The 26,250-nt window shown below is 39.7% G+C and overlaps 1 protein-coding gene across 6 annotated transcripts in view; it reads right to left on the bottom strand.

Moving 5' to 3' along the window:
- Window positions 1–20,835, bottom strand: part of BCKDHB (branched chain keto acid dehydrogenase E1 subunit beta) — a 252,291-nt gene extending 231,456 nt beyond the window's left edge. For 3 of the 6 annotated variants that reach the window (XM_063666350.1, XM_063666352.1, XM_063666351.1), the window contains exon 1: window positions 20,552–20,800. In XM_063666350.1, the coding sequence (XP_063522420.1) occupies window positions 20,552–20,747 (196 nt within the window). In that variant the 5' untranslated portion in view covers window positions 20,748–20,800. Of the gene's footprint in view, window positions 1–20,551 lie in introns of all 6 variants that reach the window. The other 3 variants (XM_054490937.2, XM_054490938.2, XM_054490936.2) reach the window with 3 other exon arrangements.
- Between the last annotated feature and the right edge of the window lie 5,415 nt (window positions 20,836–26,250).

The following is a 26,250-nucleotide window of genomic DNA, read 5'->3' as shown; positions in this document are numbered from 1 at the left end:
CAGTTAATTACAACTTGACTAAAATCAAGGTACAAAGAAAGGTATTATGCAAATTGCTGAATTATTTACAACAATGCTATAAGATACAAAAGCAATACAGACCTGGAGAAGCTTGTTAATGGGGCAAAATTTACCCATATTAAACAATTTTTTGTAAAAGTATGAAAAAGGAAGAAGGAATATAACCAAGTCACTAAATGTTGTGTAGACAATAAGACCTATGGAAAATCAGAAAAGGAGACCAGTCAAAGTGAGTGGTCTGGGAAGAAGCATAGACAGGTGTTAGGAACCTAAGCCATAAGGAATGTGCATGATCAGTGGCATGTGTTAAATACGTCAACAGCAAATGGTCATGGACCATAAAACAATAAGGAAGGGTGAAGATAAACTTTAGTACCCAGAACTGCTGGAGTTTGGAACATACCATAATCTTATGCCTAACCACATCATATTTAGCCCTTCTTATTGTCTTATTACTTAAATAGAGTATCTGTGAGCCAGTGTCCATTCCCTAAACAGATTTTTTAGGAGGAATAAATGAAGCAGTATATGTAATACACTCAGAAGAGTACCTGATGCAGTGAGTGCTGAATAAATATTAGCTATTCATTGTCAGATTCTGGACTCTGTCCATGTCCTTCCATCTTCACCTTAGTACTCTTCTGAATGGTATAGGAAAGCTTCATTTGATAATGTTCTAAATGTTAGAATTCAGAAACATCATGACATTGGAGCTTTGATTCAAGCCTAGGTGCCCACAGTCATCCCAAAACTTTAAGTCAACTCCTCTGCAAAATTACAATTCAGAGCACAGAAAGGCTTCAGCCTAAATCTCCCCTGATCGAGAGGCCCACTCTTCATCCTAGTGCCTGATCTACACGCTGGTGGTCGCCTTAACCCACAGCATGCTGATAACAAATCTTTTCAATACCTGTTGCTTACCCTGATCACGGCCCACCTAACCTCCATGCTATTCATTAGCCTAGTGTGTCCCAACAGTCAAGGTCTAATTCCCAGTGTGGGTCACAACAGCTACTGCTGTTGCCTTCAACTGTCTGACCATGGGACATTGGTCACTTGTCCTTTTCCTGGAGACCCATTTTCTTCCCTAGCCTGGCATTGCTCCACAGCAGGTTCTGACATATGACATCTTTCCTCCTTCCATTATCCACCGATACTCCAGACTTCTGATGTTCTGCCTACTCTGGCATCTAATGTCTCTCTGATCCTTTCAACAGTACTGAACGCCCAGGCTTCAGGTCTTGGCAATCCCCAGTCAGATACGTCCTCTGCCCTCTGTGCCCACAATCATAGCCTGTTTCTACTCTTATATTTGGTGGAGATAACAGAAATTTATTCAAAAATTATTTTATATCACTTATGGCAAAAGATATACAATCATACCACATGTCCATGATTACTTAAAAATTTATTTTTCTTCAGGCTAGGGCTATATCACTTAATAGATACAGGCATACCTTGTCTTATTGTGCTTCACTTTATTTTGCCCTACAGATGCTGCAATTTTTACAAACGGAAACTTTGTAGCAACCCTGTATCAAGTAAGTCTATCAGCATCAGAATCACATTTTGGTAATTCTCACAATATTTCAAACTTTTTCATTACTATTACATCTGTTATCATGATCTCTGATCAATGATATTTGAGGTTACTAGTGTCTTGGGGTGCCACAGCCTTCTGACATTCTGCCATGGCACCCCAAGACAATTACATTAGTAACCTCAATAAATGTTGTGTGTGTTCTCACTGATGCACTGACCAGTCATTCCCCTTTATCTCTCCCTTTCTTCAGGCTTCCCTATTCCTTGAGACATAATAATATGAAAATTAGGCCAATTAATAATCCTACAGTGACCTCTAAGTTTTCAAGTTAAAGGAGGAGCTGCATATCTCTCACTTTAAATCATAAGTTAGAAATGACTAAGCTAAGTACAGAAGGCATGCTGAAAGTCCAGAGAGTCTGAAAGTTAGGCTTCTTGCACCAAATAGCCTAGTTGTGAATGCAAAGGAAACGTTCTTGAAGAAAATGTAAAGTGCTATTCCAGTGAGCACACAAATGATAAGAAAGCAAAATAGCCTTATTGCTGATATGAAGAAAATTTTAGTGGTCTGAATAGAAAATAAAATCAGACACGATATTCCCTTAAGTCAGAGCCTAATCCAGGGCAAGTCCGTAACTCTTTTCAATTCTATGAAAGCTGACAGAGGTGAGGAAGCTGCCGAAGAAAAATCTGAAGCTAGCAGAGCTTGGTTCATGAGGTTTAAGAAGACAAGTCATCTCAGTACATAAAACAGCAAAGGGAAGCATAAAGTGCTGATGGAGCAGCTGCAGTAAATTATCCAGAAGATCTCACTAAGATCATTGACGAAGGTGGCTATACTAAACAAAAGATTTTTCAATTGAGACAAAACATCTTCCATTGGAAGATGCTATCATGGATTTTCATAGCTAAAGAGGAGAAGTCAATGCCTGGCTTCAAAGGACAGGTGGACTCTTTTGTAAGGGGCTAATGTAGCTGGTGATTTGAAGTTGAAGCCAATGTTCATTCACCATTCTGAAAGTCCTAGCACCCTTGAGAATTATGCTAAATCCACTCTGCCTGTTCTCTTTCAATGAAACAACAAACCCTGAGTGATAGCACATTTATTTATATCAGGGTTTCCTGAATATTTTAAGCCCACTGTTGAAAACTACTGCTCAGGAAAAAAAAGATTCCTTTCAAAATATTACTGCTCATTGACAATGCACCCGGTCACCCAAGAGCTCTGACGGAGATGTGTAAGATTAACGTTGTTTTCCACAGATCAAAAGAGACAAAGAAGGCCATTACATAATGGTAAAGGCCATTACATAATTCAAAAAGAAGAGCTAACTATCCTAAATATATGCACCCAATACAGGAGCACCCAGATTCATAAAGCAAGTCCTTAGAGACCTACAAAGAGACTTGGACTCCCAAACAATAATAATGGGAGACTTTAACACCCCAATGTCAATATTAGACAGATCAACGAGACACAAAGTTAACAAGGATATCCAGGACGTGAACTCAGCTCTGCACCAAGCAGACCTAATAGACATCTACAGGACTCTCCACCCCAAATCAACAGAATATACATTCTTCTCAGCACTACATCACACTTATTCTAAAACTGACCACATAATCGGAAGTAAAACACTCCTCAGCAAATGCAAAAGAATAGAAATAAGAAGAAACTGTCTCTCAGACCACAGTGCAATAAAATTAGAACTCAGGATTAAGAAACTCACTCAAAACCACACAACTACATGGAAACTGAACAACCTGCTCCTGAATGACTACTGGGTAAATAAGCAAAAGAAGGCAGAAATAAAGAAGTTCTTTGAAACCAATGAGAGCAAAGACACAATGTACCAGAATCTCTGGGACACATTTAAAGCAGTGTGCAGAGGGAAATTTATAGCACTAAATGCCCACAAGAGAAAACAGGAAAGATCTAAAATTGACACCCTAACATCACAATTAAAAGAACTAGAGAAGCAAGAGCAAACACATTCAAAAGCTAGCAGAAGGCAAGAAATAACTAAGATCAGAGCAGAACTGAAAGAGATAGAGACACAAAAAACCCTTCAAAAAATCAATGAATCCAGGAGCTGGTTTTTTGAAAAGATCAACAAAATTGATAGACCACTAGAAAGACTAATAAAGAAGAAGAGAGAGAAGAATCAAATAGATGCAATAAAAAATGATAAAGGGGATATCACCACTGATTCCACAGAAATACAAACTACCATCAGAGAATACTATAAACACCTCTATGCAAATAAACTAGAAAATCTAGAAGAAATGGATAAATTCCTGGACACATACACCCTCCTAAGACTAAACCATGGAGAAGTTGAATCTCTGAATAGACCAATAACTGGCTCTGAAATTGAGGCAATAATTAATAGCCTACCACCTAAAAAAAGTCCAGGACCAGACGGATTCACAGCTGAATTCTACCAGAGATACAAAGAGGAGCTGGTACCATTCCTTCTTGTTGCGGGAAGTCAGGGATCCCCAATGGAGGCACCGGCAGGAGCCATGACAGAGGAACATAAATTGTGAAAATTTCATGGACATTTAACAGTTCCCAAATAATACTTTTATAATTTCTTACACCTGTTTTACTTTAATCTCTTAATTCCATTATCTTCGTAAGCTGAGGATGTATGTCACCTCAGGACCACCGTGATAATTGTGTTAACTGTAAAAGTTGATTGTAAAACATGTGTGTTTGAACAATATGAAATCAGTGCACCTTGAAAAAGAACAGAATAACAGTGATTTTTAGGGAACAAGGGAAGACAACCATAAGGTCTGACTGCCTGCGGGGTCAGGCAAAAAGAGCCGTATTTTTCTTCTTGCAGAGAGCCTATAAACAGACATGCAAGTAGGAGAGATATTGCTAAATTCTTTTCCTAGCAAGGAATATTAATATTAATACCCTGGGAAAGGAATGCATTCCTGGGTGGGGGGTGGGGGAAGGCCTATAAAGGTCTGCTCTAGGAGTGTCTGTCTTATGTCGTTGAGATAAGGACTGAGATACGCCCTGGTCTCCTGCACTACCCTCAGGCTTATTAGGGTGGGGAAAAACTCCATGCTGGTAAATTTGTGGTCACACCTGTTCTCTGCTCTCAAACCCTGTTCTCTGTTGTTTAAGATGTTTATCAAGACAATATGTGCAAAGCTGAACTTAGAACCTTATCAGTAGTTCTGTTTTGCCTTTTGTCCTGTTACCTCAGAAGCATGTGATCTTTGTTCTGCTTTTTGCCCTTTGAAGCATGTGATCTTTGTACCTACTCCCTGTTTTAAACCCCCTCCAATTTTGAAACCCTTAATAAAAAAACTTGTTGGTTTGAGCCTCAGGTGGGCATCACGGTCCTACCAATATGGGATGTCATCCCTGGCGGCCCAGCTGTAAAATTCCTCTCTTTGTACTCTTTCTCTTTATTTATCAGCCAGCCAACACTTACGGAAAATAGAAAGAACCTACATTAAAATATTGGGGGTGGGTTCCCTCGACACCTTTAGGAACGATTCCAATCAATAGAAAAAGAAGGAATCCTCTCTAACTCATTTTATGAGGCTAACATTATCCTCATACCAAAGCCTGGCAGAGACACAACAAAAAAAGAGAATTTTAGACTAATATCCCTGATGAACATCAATGCAAAAATTCTCAATAAAATACTGGCAAACCAAATCCAGCAGCACAAAAAAAAGCTTATCCACCATGATCAAGTGGGCTTCATCCCTGGGATGCAAGGCTGGTTCAACATACGCAAATCAATAAACGTAATCCATCACATAAACAGAACCAATGACAAAAACCCCATGATTATCTCAATAGATGCAGAAAAGGCCTTCAACAAAATGTAACAACCTTCATGCTAAAAACTCTCAATAAACTAGGTATTGATGGAACATATCTCAAAATAATAAGAGCTATTTATGACAAACCCACAGCCAATATCATACTAAATGGGCAAAAACTGGAAGCATTCCCTTTGAAAACTGGCACAAAACAAGGATGCCCTCTCTCACCACTCCTATTCAACATGGTGCTGGAAGTTCTAGCCGCAATCAGGCAAGAGAAAGAAATAAAGGGCATTCAATTAGGAAAAGAGGAAGTAAAATTGTTCCTGTTTGCAGATGACATGATTGTATATTTAGAAAACCCCATCGTCTCAGCCAAAAATCTCCTTAAGCTGATAAGCAACTTCAGCAAAGTTTCAAGATACAAAATCAATGTGCAAAAATCACAAGCATTCCTATACACCATCAACAGACAAACAGAGAGCCAAATCATGAGTGAACTCCCATTCACAATTGCTACAAACAAAATAAAATACCTAGGAATCCAATTTACAAGGAATGTGAAGGACCTCTTCAAGGAGAACTACAAACCACTGCTCAATGAAATAAAAGAGGACACAAACAAATGGAAGAATATTCCATGCTCATGGATAAGAAGAATCTGTTCGTGAAAATGGCCATACTGTCCAAAGTAATTTATAGATTCAGTGCCATCCCCATCAAGCTACCAATGACTTTCTTCACAGAATTGGAAAAAACTACTTTAAAGTTCATATGGAACCAAAAAAGAGCGCACATAGCCAAGATAATCCTAAACAAAAAGAACAAAGCTAAAGGTATCACACTACCTGACTTCAAACTATACTACAAGGCTACAGTAACCAAAACAGCATGGTACTGGTACCAAAACAGAGATCTAGACCAATGGAACACCAACAGAGGCCTCAGAAATAATGCCACACATCTACAACCATCTGATCTTTAATAAACCTGACAAAAATAAGGAATGGGGAAAGAAGTCCCTATTTAATAAATGATGCAGGGAAAACTGGCTAGCCATATGTAGAAAGCTGAAACTGGATCCCTTCCTTACACCTTACACAAAAATTAACTCAAGATGGATTAAAGACTTAAATGTTAGACCTAAAACCATAAAATCCCTAGAAGAAAACCTAGGCAATACCATTCAGGACATAGGTATAGGCAAGGATTTCATAACTAAAACATCAAAAGCAATGGCAACAAAAGCCAAAATAGACAAATGTGATCTAATTAAACTAAAGAGCTTCTGCACGGCAAAAGAAACTACCATCAGAGTGAACAGGCAACCTACAGAATGGGAGAAAACTTTTGCAATCTACCCATCTGAAAAAGGGCTAATATCCAGAATCTACAAAGAACTCAAACAAATTTACAAGAAAAAAACAAACAGCCCCATCAAAAATTGGGCAAAGAATATGAACAGATACTTCTCAAAAGAAGACATCTATGCAGCCAACAGACACATGAAAAAATGCTCATCATCACTGGTCATCAGAGAAATGCAAATCAAAACCACAATGAGATAACATCTCACGCCAGTGAGAATGGCAATCACTAAAAAGTCAAGAAACAACAGATGCTGGAGAGGATGTGGAGAAATAGGAACACTTTTACACTGTTGGTGGGAGTGTAAATTGGTTCAACCATTGTGCAAAACAGTGTGGAGATTCCTCAAGGATCTAGAACTAGAATTACCATTTGACCCAGCAATCCCATTACTGGGTATATATCCAAAGGATTATAAATCATGCTACTATAAAGACACATGCACATGTATGTTTATTGTGGCACTATTCACAATAGCAAAGACTTGGAACCAACCCAAATGTCTATCAATGATAGACTAGATTAAGAAAATGTGGCACATATACACCATGGAATACTATGCAGCCATACAAAATGATGAGTTCTTGTCCTTTGCACGGACATGGATGAAGCTGGAAACTATCATTCTCAGCAAACTATCACAAGGACAGAAAACCAAACACCACATGTTCTCACTCGTAAGCAGCAACTGAACAATGAGATCACTTGGACACAGGGTGGGGAACATCACACACCAGGGCCTGTGGGGGATTGGGAAGCTGGGGGAGGGATAGCAGTAGGAGAAATACCTAATGTAAATGATGAGTCGATGGGTGCAGCAAACCAACATGGCACATACCTATGTATCAAACCTGCACGTTGTGCACATGTACCCTAGAACTTAAAGTATAATAAAAAAAATTGGAAAAAAACATAGGAAAAAAAGATTAACATTGTTTTCATGCCTGCTAATACATCAATTCTGTGGCTCACAGATCAAAGAGTAATTTCTACTTTCAAGTCTTATTATTTAAGAAATACATTTTGTAAAGCTATGTCTGCCATAAATAATGATTCCTCTGATGGATCTGGGCAAAGTAAATTGAAAATCTTCTGGGAAGGACTGACTATTCTAGATGCCATTTAGAATGTTCATGGTTCATGAAATTTCAAAATGTCAACATTGGCCAGGCGTGATGGCTCACACTTGAAATCCCAGCACTCTGTGAGGCCACAGGGGAGCGGATCACTTGAGGCCAGGAATTCAAGACCAGCCTGGCCAACATGGCGAAACCCCATCCTCTACCAAAAATACAAAAAATTAGCCCGGTATGGTGCTGCACACCTGCAGTCCCAGCTACTCAGGAGGCTGAGGCACAAGAATCACTTGAACCCAGGAGGTAGAGGTTGCAGTGAGCCGAGATTACACCACTGCACTCCAGCCTGGGTGATAGAGTGAGACTCTGTCTCAAAAAACAGTAAAAAAGAAGTCAACATTTATAGGAGTTTGAAATAAATTGATTTCAACCCTCATGGATGACTTTATTTATTCATTCATTCATTCGTTTTATTTATTTTTATTTTTTGCAACCTCCACCTCCCAGGTTCAACCAATTCTCACACCACAGCCACCCCAGGGATTACAGGCATGCGCTAGCATGCCTGCTAATTTTTTTGTATTTTTAGTAGAGCCCAGGTCTCACATGTTGCCCAGGCTGGTCTCAAACTCCTTAGCTCAGATGATCAGCCAGGCTTGGCCTCCCAAAATGGTAGGATTACAGGCATGAGCCACCATGCCCAGCTTCATGGATGACTTTGAGCGATTCAAAACTTCAGAGGAGAACGTAACTGCAGACATGGTAGAAATAGCAAGAGAACTAGAAGTGCAGCCTGAAGATGTGACTAAATTGCTACAATCTCATGATAAAACTTTAATGGATGAGGAGTTGCTCTTTACGGATGCAACCTGAAGAACTCAAAGAAAGTGGAGTCTTGAGATGGAATCTATTACTTTCTATGAATTCAAAAAAAAGTGGATCCTTGAGATGAAATCTATTGCTGATGAAGATGCCATGAACACTGTGAAATGACAACAAAGGACTTACAATATTACATAAACTTAGCTGATAAAGACGTGGCAGGGTTTGGGAGAATTGATTTCAATTCTGAAAAAAGTTCTACTGTGGTAAAATGCTATCAAACAGCATCTCATGCTACAGAGAAATTTGTCATGAAAGGAAGATTCTATCAATGCAGCAAACTTCATTGTTGTCTTTTTTTTTTTTTAATGAAGTTGCCACAGCCACCACAACCTTCAGCAACCACTACCCTGATCAGTCAGTAGCTATCAACATCAAGGCAAGACCCTCCACCAGCAAAAAGATTATGACTTGCCAAAGTTTCAGATGATTGTTGGCAATTTTTATCAATAAAGTATTTCTTAATGAAAGTGTGTACATTGATCTTTTAGATATAATGTTTTGAACACTTTCTAGACTACAGTACAATGTAAACATGTTTATATGCACTGGGAAACCAATACATTTGTGTGACTCACTTTATTGTAATATTCACTATATTGCAATATTCATTTTATTGTAGTGGTCTGGAACCAAACCCACAATATGTCCGAGGTAGGCCTGTACTTTCCTTAAATCCTTCTCGATTTTATAAATATTCTTCAAGTATTTATTGGTGCCCAGCTTCAGAAGATAATAGTTTTGGGTAAACATTTTTCCCAATCACAGTGACATCCCACTGACTCTCCTATTGCATACATTTCATAAAGTAAGATCTTGACTTGTCTATGAGGATTTCCATAGCTAAGAACCTAGCCAGAATAAAAATGTGCTGAGACCAGCTTGGTTGGGGAGACCCTAACCCAGCGGTGCTAGAGGAATTAAAGACACACACACAGAAATATAGAGTTGTGGAGTGGGAAATCAGGGGTCTCACAGCCTTCAGAGCCGAGAGCCTCCTCGAACAGAGATTTACCCACATATTTATTGACAGCAAGCCAGTGATAAGGATTGTTTCTATAGATTATAGATTAATTAAAAGTATTCCTTACAGGAAACAAAGGGATGGGTTGGACTAGTTATCTGCAGCAAGAGCATGTCCTTAAGGCACAGATCGCTCATGCTATTGTTTGTGGTTTAAGAATGCCTTTAAGCAGTTTTCTGCCCTGGGTAGGCCAGGTGTTCCTTGCCCTCATTCCGGTAAAACCACAACTTTGCAGCCTGGGTGTCATGGTCATCACGAACATGTCACAGTGCTGCAGAGATTTTGTTTATGGCCAGTTTTGGGGCCAGTTTATGGCCAGATTTGGGGGCCTATTCCCAACAAAATGTCTAAATATCTAAGTTGCTATTTAAGTCTGCTGAACATTCAGATTAATACTGAATGACATGACATCTTATTGCACTGATGCTCAGCAAGTTATTAGTAGGGAGGAAGCAAAGACTTTAATAATAAAAATCATACAAAGTAAACATTTCAATTATTGCTTGATAACCACAAAGAATCTATTCATCTCGTATAAAATAATTTACCATTAAGGGTATTTAAAGGTAATTATTTCCATGTGAATACCTAAACTTTCACTCCTGAATAGTTTTTCAAATAGATTCAAAATTTTAGGGTTTTGAATTAATTGCTATTCTACCAGATACTTTTCTAAGTTTTAAATGACAAATTTTAATGGAGCAGCATTTACTTTTCAATTCTTTTTTAAAGTTACAGCATGACTTGTGGACAAGGCAAGAAGAAATCCCAAGTTATTCACAGGTAATATCTTTTTAATATATATTTTCTTTAGAGTTATTTATTCTCCTAGAGGTTACATCAAAGACTATTCATAGACTATGCTTATGTCTGCCATAGTAAGATAACCTACTTATAGCATGTGCTAACCAAAGCTGTACTGCTGGTAAGACTGTTAAAAAATAATCTATATACATCACTAAAAATTTATTAAGCACAGTTACCACATTATGCAATCACACAGTACTAATAAATGACTGCTACATTTTAAAACCAGACTGGTAATTCTTTTTCAAGATAAAAAGATATAGCAAAACAAAAAACAACAAAATACAGCAGCACACTTTCTCCTATATCAAGGATGCAAGTTAATGGTTGCCTATTGTTAAAACAGGGCTCTGTGGCTGGCATCGAGTTGTTTACTTGAAATTGTACTAAGCAAAGAATCATGAATATGCAGGTCATCAGCATTGCTGAAAAAATGAGGTGACATATAGGCAGAATGTAAAGACCATAATGGAACATAAGCTCCAAGAGGACTGGTATCCTTAAATGCTTTTGATCAGAGCTGTGTCTTCAGTGCTCACAACAGGGCCTGACATGTAATAGGTGCTAAATAAATATTTGTTGAATGAATGAATGAACAAACACATGCAAACACTGTTTCAATAAAGGTTTAAGGAAACTAAAAGAAAAATGTTAACGAACAACTTAAAGAGAAAGAAATGTGTAAGAAAAAAGACCTACCAATGTCACATTCAAAGACAAACTGCAGAAGGAGGGGGGCAAATGAGAGGTGTTATTGCATCAACAGTCTGATGGGGTAGGTATTTAACAACTATGCAGTATGCAGTAGTGTTAAAGGGAAAGAGAAGCCTCCCACAGGGATAGAGCATCTGAGGAAAAGGGCAAATGTCAGCCATCTCCAGAAATAAATAAGGCCAAGAGCAGAGCACATGGTCAGTGAGTGGATTTATAGCTTAGACCCAAACACACAAAAATATACAGCTATGATACAGAAAATTAGGGACTACTTGCAGAAAGTGAAGGTTGTGCCAATACATTCAGCACTGGCTTTCCTCTGTGCTGCCTAGTTATTGATATAGACCTGTGTGTTACAGCACATCCTCTCACATTCCTCTTAGAAACACCAGCATTGGGAGGCCAAGGTGGGCAGATCACGAGGTCAGGAGATTGAGACCATCCTTGCTAACATGGTGAAACTCCGTCTCTACTAAAAATACAAAAAATTAGCCAGGCGTGCTGGCAGGTGCCTGTAGTTCCTGCTACTTGGGAGGCTGAGGCAGGAGAATGGCGAAAACCTGGGAGGCAGAGCCTGCAGTGGGCCAAGATTGCGCCACTGCACTCCAGCCTGGGTGACAGAGCAAGACTCTGTCTCAAAAAAAAAAAAAACCCCAGCATTTATCACAGTGCCTAACACACAAGTGACAATCAGTATATGCCTGGTGAAGCATGATGAATGATGTCAATGAAACAATCTGGCACTAATTCACATCATGAAACAACACGATACTAAGAAACTACCTGTTTTCCCCAACAAAACCTCTACCCTCCCTCCACATACCCTATTCTCCAGGAATCCCTTTCTATTGACCAGGTATGTATCTCTATCTTATTCTAAACTCTACTGAAGAGTTAGCCAGCATCTACTTCAAAAAATGAGACTGAAGGAGAACCCAAATGTCAGGGACAGAACATTTTGTATTAAAATGTAAATGGGCCAGGCACAGTAGTATGTGACTATAGTCCCAACTACTCAGGAGGCTGAGGCAGGAGGATCTCTTGAGCCCAGGAGAGTTCAGGGTTGTAGTACATGATGGTTGTGGCTGTGAACAGCCACTGCACTTCAACCTGGGCAACATAGCAAGACCCCTTCTCTTAAAAAAAATGAAATGAAAGATCCATAAAGGCAATTGCCTTTGTAAGGTGCCAGTGTATATCACATATCCATAATAAGAAAGGAAGTAAATGGTATTGGCAGAGGATAAGGAAGGGTCAACTAAAGACAACAAAAGTGAGACGAACAAAAGTGTAAAGTTGAAGAGACTGGGTCTAGAGTCCCTGGGTTGCCCCATCTCAGGGCATCTGGTAACTTCTGTCAGGAAACAATGGTGCTTCCCTTCCTTTAAGCTGGTTCCTCTACTCAATCTCCAAGTGATTTTAAAACCCCCTTTATATGTTGGTGACTCCCATATGGTTATCTCCAACCCAGCCAGGCCTCTCCTCCGAACTCCTGAATTTTATATCCAATAGTCATCCGTTCTCCACTTGAGTTTCTTGAGCTTTTCAACAAGCACAAACTGAACTCTTGTGTCAGCTCCCAAAACTAATCTTTTCCATCTTAGCAAACAGCACTACCCTCCACCCAGGTTCCCGTGCCACAAACCAGTGAGGTATCTTCAATATCTTCCTTTTTTTCATCCTTCACATCCAACCTATCAAATCCTACTTCCAAAATACAGCTCAAATCTAGCAGCACTAGCCAGGCGTGGTGGCTCATGCCTTTTATCTCAGCACTTTGGGAGGCCAAAGCAAGAGGACTGCTTGAGCCCAGGAGTTCAAAACCAGCCTGGGCAACATGGTGAAACCCTGTCTCTACAAAAACTACAAAAAATTAGCCAGGCATGGTGGTGCATGCCTGTAGTCCCAGCTACCCTGGAGGCTGAGTATGAGGATCACCTGAGCCTGGAAAGTAGAGACTGCAGTGAGCCATGATTGAGCCACTGCACTTCAGCCTAGACAAGAGAGTGAGACCCTGTATTTAAAAAAAAAAAAAAAATCTAGCACTACTATATTCTATTTCAGAGCTTGCCATTTCTTTCCTTTGAGGCAGAATAGGGTCTAGAGACAGGGAACCTAAGGCCAACTCATGCTGACTTCCTAGAACTAAATCAAAAGGAAAACCCCAACCCCAACTTCCCATGCCCAAGTAACAAAAGGACCAGAGGCCACTCCCTTTGCAATCCTCCTGCCCCTTTTCTGCGTGGCAGATGAAAAAATTCGAAGTACCTTTGATTGATCCCCTCCCACAACCAATCAGGCTAGTCATGGGCCAAGTCTTCATTTGCATAGGAGTATAACTTTGTAACTTCACTTCAGCCTCTGAATGGTTGCTTTCTGCGACCAATTAGACATTTGCATAGGGTATAAATTTGTAACTTCACTTCAGCTTCTGATTGGTTGCGGAAAGTGACCAACCCCAGAAAATTCTGTAACCTGCAATCTTCAGCCACTTGCTCCAGCTGGCTCCCACCCTGTGGAGTGCACTTTTCGTTTTCAATAAATCTCTGCTTTTGTTGCTTCATTTTTTCCTTGCTTTCTTTGTGCCTTTTGTCCAATTCTTTGTTCAAAATGCCAAGAACCTGGACATCCTCCACCAGTAATGTATTTTGGAAAGCCGGCCGGGAGGTAAGCCCAAAATTGGAGATTTATTTTTCTTCTCCTTTTCCTCTCTGCTCCATACAGGGGAATGCTTTTTTCTCTTTTCCCTTTCCAACTTGGGCCCTTCAGCACACAATGCCTAAGCACAGAGGCAACTGCAGGTTTCTGGCCGGGGCCACTCTCCAGTGAAACCAAGAGTTTTCTACGTGGAAGCACCTGACCACCACCGCCCAGTTTGGGTGAGAGGCCTGAGTCCTTTCCCTTTTTTCTTTTTCAGTCTTTCAGTGGCCATTTCCTAGTAGCTCCCTGATAATTGTGGGCAACTGACCGGGGCCACTTTCCAGTGTTACCTGAAGGCCAAGGGGGATAGCTGCCCATACCAGGAAGGGGAAGGAGAGGACTCTTTTCTATCTTTTCCAGCTATAGTCCATGATCCTTATGTGTTGCAGTTGGCCACAGCAGCTCATCCAGGGTGAATTCACACGTTTCAGGTGACTTAAACTTTGTTTTCTTATGCTAAATTCTCCTACAGGGTTCTTATGCCAAATTATCCTATAGAGTTAACCAGTAATGGCAAACAATAATGTCTCTTGGGAGTTTTGACCTTTCTCCTATTCTATCTGACTTGCTAAGGACAAAAGAAATGCACCCACCTCCAGTTCCTATCATTAAAGTTCATGGCTAACACTCTAGTGGAACGGGAAGCAAGGGAAAGCATGGTCTTATCAAACCGTAAGTATGCTAGAAGTTGAGGCTTTCATCCAGGGACAAAACAAATTTCATAGTAGGCCATCACCTCTGGAGGGAAAACATACAAAGCAGCACCCATGCCCAACTAAGGTCACAGACGTCTGACACTCTAAGATTGGATCCCAAAGGGGAACACCCCGGGGAATCCAACTCCAGACCTGAACCTCTCCAAAGGGGACACCCTCGGCAGAGGTTCTGAGGTCTAGCACAAAGGCCTCCTTGGAATTTTCTCTCGCAGGTGACAACGGGACAGTTTGGACACTCTTGGGGCTTGTTTGTTGCTGCAGCAGTTGGACTGTGCTCCAGTCATTGTTTGTGTGTGTTTGATATAGTCATGGGAAATAAGGATTCAGTAAACTTGATATTCTTTTGCAATACTGTTTGGCCCAGTATTGCTTGGAATTCTGGAGTTTGCTGTTGAATGGGAAGGTGGGATGGAGGTGCACATATCCAGCTTTTGTGCTGCTGTTCTAAGTAGGGTTGGCCTGGTTAGCATGTGGTGTTCTCCTTTGGTGCTGTTCGGCCCCAGTATTTGGAGTCTGGGGAGGTTTGGCCTTTAAAAATCAAACTACCATGGAAACTGCTTGACCTGAAATTTTGGTTCACAGCCTTCACTGGATTACCCATTGGGTCAAACAGAAAAACCAGTGGGCTTATATTGCTATCTCATGGCTAGAGTTCCAAGGTAAAAGCTATTGGATCTTCATTTGTGTTTGTGTATACATGTCTAGATGTGTTTATTTGTTATGTACACTTATTGTTATATGTTGTGTCTACCAGATTGGCTTATAATTAAAGGAGCGCTCATAAATTAAGTAAATTAAGCAATTTTCAAGTTCACATGACTGAAGTATAACTTTACTAAACAAGCTGGCACTGGAGTACTTACTGGTCATGTGCCTACAGTGAATTTCTTCATTGCACAGTATGTATGGTGATACTGGTGGAATTAAGGATATTGAATTGTGTATCAGGAATAAAATATTCATTATGTGGATTTCTGGGGGGCTCTGGGTAACACTGTAGCCCCCACGGTAGACTTAATAGGAAAAATTTAGAGATGGTTTCCTGTCTATTTGTTTTTGCTTCTAATTTTCATTTGTTTGCTATTTGTTCTCCTTTGGGTTTTACTTGTGTATGCATATATATAAAACCATAGACATTTTTTAATTTCTAGTGGAAGGCTTTTATTTGGTTCTGAGAATAGTTATTTTGTTTCCTGCGAATTTCCAGCAAGTCATCATGTGTTCTATTTATTTGGAATTCCTAGGCTACCTATTTCAGGCCTGCAGGAATTGATGGAGCACACCAGCCACTTGGAATTTGGTTGATTTGGCTTGCCTCTGATAATCTGGACAGCAAAGACTCTTGCTTCAAATGCAAGAAAAACAAGAATTGGATAAAGAACTGTATTAAGCCCCTGCCAGTCCCCTGCCAAAAATGCGAGGGCATCAGTTACGACCCCTGGCACTGAAGATTGACTGGCCCTGCTCCCACCAAGGGGTTCAATAAGGCAAAACTCTAGCAGTGCAAAAGAGAAATTAGATGAAGACTGAAGCAACCCGGGGTCTTCCTCACTGCCCCTGTTCAGGAACATTGTAATTACTACTGAGGAGCCCCCAGGTAACTCTGGACGTCATGGGCACCCAAATTCAGTTTCTTTTCAATACAAATTCAGTTTCTTTCCTTACTACTTATGTAGGAAAACTTTCCTCCCAGTCCACGACCATTATGGGAATGGAAGGAAAGCCACAAATAAGATCCTTTACTCCTCCTTTGATTTGTCAATTTGAGAAACAAATCTTCCAACAGTAATTTCTAGTAGTATCAAGCTGCCTAGGCCCCCTGTTAAAAAGAGATATTATGGTTAAAATAGGGGCACTACTACAATTTAAGCATCATCTGGTGAAATTGCTAATAGTCGAAAATACAGACACTGTCCCAGACCACAATAATAAACAGGTTAACACACTGGCATGGTATACTGGAAAACCAAGGAAGGCTAAAACAGCAGTGCCAGCCAAAATACAGCTTTTAAGCTGTATTTTGTAAGACCCCTAGCTATTTATTTTCCCAATCAACAACAATACCCTATTAAGCTGGAAGCAAGGAAAGGCCAAGCATCCACAGCTGAGGTATTACTTACCCATGGGCTCTTAAGACCCACTAGTAGGTCCACCCATTGGTGGCAGATCCATATACCCTCCTGGCTCAGGTGCCAAGGGATGCTAAATGGTTCTCAGTCCTAGACCTAAAAGATGCTTCCTTTTCCATTCCTCTGGCCCCAGAATCCCAATACCTTTTTGCCTTTAAATGGGAAAATCCTAATACCAGAGAAAAACAACAATACACTTGGACAGTTCTCCCTCAGCGTTTTCAGGATAGCCCCCATTGCTTTGCCTGGGCCTTAGAGAGGGATCTGAGGGGTCTGCAATTAAGAAATGGGAGTATACTCCAGTATATGGATGATCTCCTTGTGTATAGCCCAATCCTGGATGAAAATACTACAAAAAGTTCGAATTTCCTGACAGATAGGGGATACAAAGTGTCCAAAAAGAAGGTTCAGATTACCCTCCGACAGGTCCATGATCACATCCTTAGCAGCTAGCAGAGAGTCTGGCATCCAGGAGAAAATAAAAATGCAGAGAATGACTGAATAAACAAACTCACATCCATACAATGCTCAAGAATCAGGGGCATGGAGAAGCCAGGATGAACTGTTCTCAGAGAATAACACAGTGTAATAAAGGCAGCAAACATGCCAGCATAAAGCAGCATAAGTGTCACCAACTCAGAGTCTAATCTGACTACCTCCTATTTAAGCAGTACCTTTTATAGTCAAAACAACCAAAATAAAAGAGTGAAAAGTATTTGCAGGACATGTGAAAAGCAGAAAGTTAGTATGTTCTTCAATATTTTTTAATAGACAAAATCTTAGTATATAAGTAGTGTGGGAGGCTTTGGAGTCAGACACATCAGGATTCATACTCTGGCTCTGCTACTTACCAGACTTGGGTAAGTACTAACATTTCTGAGCCTCAATTTTCTCATCTTTAAAATGAGCATAATATTGTCTAGTTCACAAGGTTACTGTGAAGATTATAAACTGATGTCTAACACAACACCTGGAAAAGAGCAGCTATGCAATAATGGTGATAGTATTGATAGGAAAAAAACTGAGTATACTTTTAAAAATATGTAAATACATCTAATATTCAATTCTTAAGTAAAAATAAATCAATTTAACAAAAACTTGGGAAAATATTCCTCAACGGAAATGAAACAAATAACAATTAAAACAAAGTACAATTAGCACAAAATATCCAAGAGTGTACATGAACACACCTAATTTTAGCATTAATATCCAATACTCACACTATTATACATATTATGGGGTATAAACTGGGGTATAAATTTGAACTACGCACTTAAAATCCATTAAAGTATTCAGGACTCTATCCTAAAGAAATAATCTCAGATACATAAAACCCATATGCATGAAATGCTTGTATCTGCATTATTTATAAAATTGCAAAATTTTAACAACAAAAACATAATGGTAATTATTTAAAGGTTCCACTTATTGACTGAATGCTTGATTCTCAGTAGTCAAACAGTGTTAAGTATATTATAGACATTGTTTTATGTAGCCCTCATAACAACCTTCTGAAGTAGGTATTATTATTAACCCCTTACATATAAAGAAACTGAGGCTTATAGAGGATAAGTAGTAACTCCAAAGTTATAGACAGCCAAGACAAGATCAAACTTAGGACAATCTGATTCCAGGGTCAAGAATTGAACTTGTAAAAGACTTGTAGCATCTCTACTCCATGGAACATTTCTTCTAAATTCTCAAGAAGGTTATAAAAACTCCAGTGAATTGTAGGATAATCCTTCCGACTAAATAAGTTGTATTTGTATTAAAACTAAAAGTATGGAAAATACTAAACTAAAAGGAAATACCTGTAAGGATACACCCAAATGTTAGCAATATTTACTGCAGTGGGTGGTGATTTTTGTTTGTGTTTTTTTTGTTTTTTCTATTTTTTTTGAGACAGAGTCTTGCTCTGTCGCCAGGCTGGAGTGCAGTGGCACACTATCAGCTCACTGCAACCTCTGCCTCCCGGGTTCAAGCGATTCTCCTCCCTCAGCCTCCCGAGTAGCTGGGACTACAGGCACGCGCTGCCACGCCCAGCTAATTTTTGTATTTTTAGTAGAGATGGGGTTTCACCATGTTGGCCAGGATGGTCTCAATCTCTTGACCTGGTGATCCGCCTGCCTCCGCCTTCCAAAGTGCTGGGATTACAGACGTGAGCCACTGCGCCCGGCAGAATTTTTTTTTTTTTTTTTTTTTTTTTTTTACTTTTTATCCATTATCCAAATTATCTGTTAATATGTTTGTATTATTTTTAAAATAAGAACAAGTTTATATATATCATGATATATATCATGATAACATAATATCATTTTACTTAGATTTTAGAAAGTTTACAACTATGGAAAGGTGGACTATTTCTCAAGTATTAGGCCAAAATTTCTTTGCTTTGAAGACAGAATTGAGGGCTCATCTTGGTGGTGGAAAAAAAAAAAAAAAAACACCTACTATTAACCTTTATGGTACCTACTGTTTCACAATACTGGGACACCCTCCAAGTAAATTATATCTACACGCATCTTAGTACATTGTTTAGAATGGAAGCTCTGGAATCTGATCAATTAGATTCCAAAGCTGGAGCTTTGGAGCTACCACTAACTTATCTGTGTAATCCTGGACAAACTGTCTCAAGACTTCCATTAACCTAACTGCAAAATGGGAATAAAAACTTTACAAACCTTTTAAGGTTGTCCTAATCCTTAAATGAGATGATGAAACATACACACAGTGCCTGACCCTGGTAAGCACTCAATAACTGTTCATTCGTATCCACAAGAAAAGACACACTTCCAAAAACGTCAGCTCTAGCATGCACGTGAGAAGTTATCAGACAAGGAAGCAATACATGTTTCCCTACAGTTTCCTGATATTCTGATGAGAGACACTGGATCTGATATTCTGATAAGAGACATTACGTGAAACTTGCAGAAATGGTAAAAATCATGCAATAGTCATACTATGAGGAGTTTGCTACATGCCCTTCCCATGGCTTCCTCTTCCCATCACCTTCACCTCCTTGGCTAAGTGGCAGCACAGCCCAGGACAAGCTCAGTACTAAGCTCAAGTAGACAGTCTGAATTCTTTCTCATCTCTAGAAAGGACCTGTTCTGTGACCTTGGGAAAATCAATTCAATTACTCAGAATTCTGTAGGTAAGAAGAAACCAAGGGACATATATATATATATATATATACACACACACACACATATTTCTGTAGGTAAGAAGAAACCAAGGGACTAAGTAACCGAATTGATTTTATATATATTTATATATATATCTTTATATATAATATATAAAAAACATATATAAAGATATATATAATATATATATTTAAAAGATATATATAAAGCTATATATATCTCTCTCTCTTAAATGCCTCTACCTAAGCTAGTGGCCCAGTCCCGGGCAGGCTGGAACAACACCTAAGGCCTGGGTTGAGAAAGCAAGGGCGGAGGACAGAGAAAGGGGACGCGTTCCCTGGGCACCACCCCTCCACCCTCAGGCTCTTCCAGGTGGCAGTATGCCCTCTCACACATCTCAAAGTTGCGGGGGAGGGGGGACTGCGTCTCGAGGGCGGAACAGTCACAAAAATAGAGCAAGAAGCGAATCACAGTTAGACCCTGGGGCAAGGAGGTTCCAGAGAGTCAGGCAGTTAATAAGCTGGGATGCAAGGATTGCAGCCTGCCGGCCCCTGCCCCTCGCGGGCGCCTGCGAGCCTGGGAGTCCGGGCTGCAGCGGGACCGAGTGGGCAGTCAGTCCCTGGCTCACCGTACTCCCGGGGCTCCGGATCTGGCTGAAAAGTAAAATGAGCCACCTGCCGCCTCTGGGCCGCATCCTCGACAGTCGCGGCGGGGTGCAGAAAGCCCCGCGCCAGCCCCGCGCCACGGAGCCGACGCCAGTGCCCCTCAGCCCCTGCCGCCCTGAGCCTGAGTAGCCAGCCGGCAGCCGCCGCCACAAGCGCCATCCCCGCTCACCACCAGGGTTCTCAGGCTATGCAGCTGCACGCCGCCTGCAGGGAGGGCGAAGCACCCGAGGAGGCTTCCACATTGGTCGAGCCAGAGGGGCGGTCCCATGAAACGGACCAATCGGAACTGGAAATTTAGGGGCGGGGAAGGCGACGTGACGAGCTGGCCGGCTTCTTCTCCTTGTGCGCATGCGGAAGAGGGGAAGCGTGGGGCAGAGGGGACGCCAATGAAATAGTTTCTGGGGTGGAGCCTCCCCGAGGTCAGCCATGCGGGTCTCGGGTGAGGACCAGAGTCTGCAAAGTTCCACGCGGTGCCAGGAGGCGATCTTTTCCAGTGTCATTTACAGTGCCATTTCCAATGTTTTTTTTTTTTTTTTTCATTTTAACATCCATACTTTTTTTAAATGTAACCCTTTTTTATCTTCTCTTGTCTCTATTATTGTGTGAGAAGTGAAGAGAGCTACTGATTGGCATTGGTTATTGTTTGGACTTTAGAAAAACTGCTGTAGTCACTGCTCAAAGCTTTCGCTCCTTATTCACACCCTCCTTAAAATGCTTAATAAGCATATATAGATTTTTATTGATTTCGTTTTTCCGCATTTAAATGAGAGATGAAAGAGGTAAACTTAGATTTCATCCTGCAAATCCACTGAATAGGAATTCAGATACATTTTGCCCAGAAGTAGCAAAAACTACCTGATTGGCTTAGTCTAAGTAGCTTAGAAACCTGGAGAATTTGAGTCACTAATTTTCATTTATAGTAATCAACTATGTAAATTTGTTTTAATCTAAGTGTTTACCAGGATACATTCTCTGTCCATGAATTTACTAAAAAAAAAAAAAGCACGTAAAACATGAAATATCATAAAATCAAATATGACAAGAGACAACAGAGACAGTGTGTCCATCAGATGAAAATGGGAGGATGGGGAAGGATGGTCCCAAAACATAATTTGAAGAAGAAAGTGGGAGAGAATGAAGCAGGAGTGGAGGAAAAGAACGTTCCTCTTCCATTTTGCCTTGCCTCTCAACCCATCTTTGGTTTTGCACAGGAGCAAGGGAGGAGAGTAGAAATGGGGCGAAAGGAGAGGCAGAGAGATGTGTTTTCTGACTGAGACTGAGAAACAGTAATTGAAAGCTGCCAAAGGGAGAACCAGAATTATGTCTCCATTTTTCCTACTCTCACACTAAGTCCAAAAATTCAACATTGGGGAAATTTTTTATCTTGGCTTTTGTTAGTGTTCATTTCTGCTGTTTTAATAGTGTGGGGTAGAGTGTTTTGCATGTGCATGAAGGGTATTTTTGTTTTAATGAAGGAAAGGGGTAACAAAATGAAATTACATTTACATAGTCAAATTTGGGTTTAAACTAAAGAGAGTAAAGAACAAGGATAAAAATGAATAGAGCTTTTTTTCTATTTGTTGATAGTTTAGGGAGCTGGGGGTACTGAGATTATTCAGGTCGGGGAGAAAAAGAGAAAAATAATAACTGATGAGAATTTTATTGAACCTCTGCTACGTACAACCCAATGACAAGCCACCATTGAGACAAATAAGATCAAGGCACAGTTTTACTTCTAAAATGTCCAGGTTGGTAGAGAAAAGAGACAGATTAGGCAACTACAATCCAATGTGATAGGGGTCCTAGAATAGTGCAAACAAAATGAAACACAAAAAGAGCAATAAACTCTTATGTGAAAGTCAAGTGTTTCCAGATATAACTCTGAGCTAGACCTAAAAGATGACTAGAAGTTACCAGGCAGACTAGGGAGAAAATGGCATTCCAAACTAAGAAGAAACCTGTATAAAGGCTGATAGGCATGAAGAGCACAGTGCATTCCAGGAAGAGAAAGTAGGTTGGTGCTTCTAGATTCAGAGTGTAGGGAATGATACAGGGTTAACAGAAAAAGTAGGAAAAACAGATTAAAGGGAGATTTTGAAGGTCTAAGAGGTTTGAACTTTCAACTACATGCAGCCAGGAAAAACAAAGAGAGCACCTGCCAGATTCACCTGTTTTGCAAATTAATTTTTTAAATTTTCCCCATCTCTACCACACCATTTGCCTGGTAACCATGAAAATGTCTATGTTATTACAGTGGGATTTGCCTCCATTCCCCTTGCCCTGGCCACATTTACTCAATTTGGGAAACTGTCCTTTTCTGGGAATTTTGGAAGTGTAGTTTAGAAAGAAAGATCAGATTATCTTTAAATGCCACTAGGAACTGCAAAAAATGAGAGTTTTCAGTAATTTTGTGAACCAGAAAAGGTGAAGAGTGTGATTATATTTGAGTTCCTGATTCCATTTATTCCCAAGGCCTAACGGCTTTCTGGTCCTGCGGTTCTGTAAGACATCACCATATCCTTAAAATGTATTCCCCTCTTTGCTTAAGCTACTTCCAATTGCAGAACCTATGACTATGGAGTTGGAATACAAAGCAAAGTTGCTGTTCACTCTTCAGAATGACTCTTGCATCACTTGCTCTCACTGAACTTCACTACCTGTGCAACTTGTACCTGTTTAGTCTCAGCTTGCTTTTAGACAACCATTTTATATAGCAAGATGATAGTTTTGCAGTATTATATCCTGGCGTCTGCCTCCTTTCAAACTCAAACAGAGGTATCGTGGAGGCAGAAAAAAAAGAAATCAAATTCTCGCTTTTGAATTTTAAAATAGATTTTAAACTTGATAGCAGAGACAATAATTTGAGAGAAAAGTTTGAATTCTACAGACTGGTTTCTGAGTATTAAACCTCAAAAACCTGAATGAGTTAGGACACAAAGCTTAGGGCTAAAAGAAAAGATTGTAAATCACATACCAGTGTAAGAGATGGTTTGTCTCACCTTCCATGGAGGTAGAGCCATAGATTAGAAAGACCTGTAGGTATCCTTCTTTGTAGATGAACCTAGAAAAGTATCACTAAATCCTCAGGCTTCCCAGCATGTCATGGCATTTGAAACAGCAGGATGCTTCTCCCATGTGGCCAAGAGAGATGCAGCTATGGCAACAAGATCCAGGGAACTTGAGGAGACCCAGCAATCAGAATGATAAGGGACTTGTGTCTAGAATATACTTATTAAAAGTCTTAAATGCAACAATAGAAAAGAAAAATTACCCAATTAGAAAATGGGCAAAGAATTCTCATTCCTTGATGGAGGCAATGCAAAATGGTATAGCCACTTTGCAACACAGTTTAGTTTTTTATAAAACTAACATATTCTCACCATGTAATCCAGCAGTAGTGCTGCTTGGTATTTGCCCAAATAAGCTGAACATGTATGTCCACATTAAAACCCGTGCAGAATATTTATAGCAGCTTTATTCATAATTGCCCAAATTTGGAAGCAACCAAATAAACTTAATGGAATATTATTCAGCACTAAAAAGAAATATTAAGCTGGGTGTGGTGGCTCATGCCTGTAATCCCAGCACTTTGGGAGGCCAAGGCGGGCAGATCACCTGAGGTCAGGAATTTGAGACTAGCCTGGTCAACATGGTGAAACCCCGTCTCTACTAAAAATACAAAAATTAGCTGGGCGTGGTGGTGTGCACCTGTAGTCCCAGCTATTCAGGAGGCTGAAGCAGGAGAATCGCTTGAACCCAGAAGGCGGAGGTTGCAGTGGGTTGAGATCACACAACTGCGCTCCAGCCTGGGCAACAGAGTGAGACTCTGTCTCGAAAAAAAAAGAAAAAAGAAAAAAAAGAAAAAAATATTTAACCACGAGAAGACATGGAAGAAGTTTAAATTTATATGACTAAGTGAAAGAAGCCAATCTAAAAAGGCTACATACTATATGAATCCATCTATATGACATTCTGGAAAAGGCAAAATTATGGAGAGAATAAAAGAGATGAGGAGTTGCAAGGGTTGGGAGCAGGAAGGGATAAATGGAAAATCACAGAGGATTCTTAGGGTAGGAAAAATATTCTGTATGATATTATAATGGTGGACATATAAATATGTCATTATACATTCATCCAAATGCATAGAATGTACACCACCAAGAGTGAACCCTAATGTAAACTATGGGCTTTGGTTGACAACTATGTGTTAATGTAGGTTCCCTGATGGTGACAAATGTGCCATTGCAGTGCAAATGTTGATGATTAAAGAAGCTCTGTATTTGGGGGAAAGTATATGGAAATTCTCTGCACCATCCTCTCAAATTTTTTGTGAACCTAACACTGCTCTAAAAAAAATAGTCTATTTAAAGAAATGGACAAAGGATTTGAATGACATTTCTCTAAAGAAGATATGCAAGTGGCCAATGAACATAAGAAAAGATTCTCAACATCAATAGTCATTAAAGAAATACAAATCAAAACCACAATGAGATACCACTTCATATCCACTAGGATGATTAAAATAGAAAGAAATCTATAACATGTGTTGGTGAGGCTGTATAGCAACTGGAACCATTGTGCATTGCTGGTGGGACTGTAAAATGGAAAACAGTCCCTCAAAATGTTAAACACAGTTATCTTTTTAATTTTGTTCTTCTATTTCTCTTCCTTGTTTTTTTAAACATAGTTATCTTATGACCCAGCAATTCCACTCCTAAGTATATAACAAAGAAAAATGAAAAGGTGTATACACCAAAGCTGGTACACAAATATTCGTAGCAGCACTATTCATAATAGCAAAAAAATGGAAACAATCCAAATACTCATGAAATGATGAATGGTTAAACAAAAGTGATATATCTGTAAATAGAATATTATCTGTCAATAAAGAGTAATGAAGTAGTGTTACATGGATGAACTTTGAAAACATTATGCTAAGTGAAAGAAGCCAGTTTAAAATACTATATATTATACAATTCAATTTATAAAAAGTCCAGAATAGACAAATTAACAGAGACAGGAGGTGGGGAATGACTGCTAATGGATATAAAGTTTATTTTTTGGGTGATGAAAATGTTCTAAAATTAAATAATGTTGATGGTTGCACAACTTCGTTCATATGCTAAAAACCAGTGAATTGGACATTAAAAGGATGAATTTCATGATATGTAAATTATAGATCAGCAGCACAATTATTTAAAAATTAAATTACAGAAAAATAAAGTTATATTTGCACATCTAAATATGTTGATTAAGAGATTCATTCCCCCTACAGCATGTTTAACATCAAGTGTATTAGTTCACAGACTCTGTTTATATGAAATCGGTTTCAACTAAGGACTTGGGATAATGGAAAAACTCCCTGATTTTCCTTACTTCACTGAATTACTACGTGGAATGATCCTGTTGGAATCAAAAGAAAGTCCAGAATATACTCAAAGCCAGTGTATTTGTTTCCTAGGGATGCTGTCACAAAGTAGCACAAACTGGTTGCAGAAATGTATTGTCTGTGATTCTGATCAAGTCCAAGATCAAGGTGTCAGTGGGACCATGTGCCCTCTGAAACCTGTAGAGAAATTCTTCCTTTCCCTTCTGTTGGTTCCCTGGAATTCTTTGGCATCCCTTGGCTTGCAATTGCATAAATCCAGTATGTGCCTTTGTT

Source organism: Pongo pygmaeus, chromosome 5, assembly GCF_028885625.2.
Source record: "Pongo pygmaeus isolate AG05252 chromosome 5, NHGRI_mPonPyg2-v2.0_pri, whole genome shotgun sequence".
Classification (NCBI taxonomy): Eukaryota; Metazoa; Chordata; class Mammalia; order Primates; family Hominidae; genus Pongo; species Pongo pygmaeus.
The sequence above is the reverse complement of the archived record's forward strand: the minus strand, read 5'-3'. Positions and strand labels throughout refer to the sequence as shown.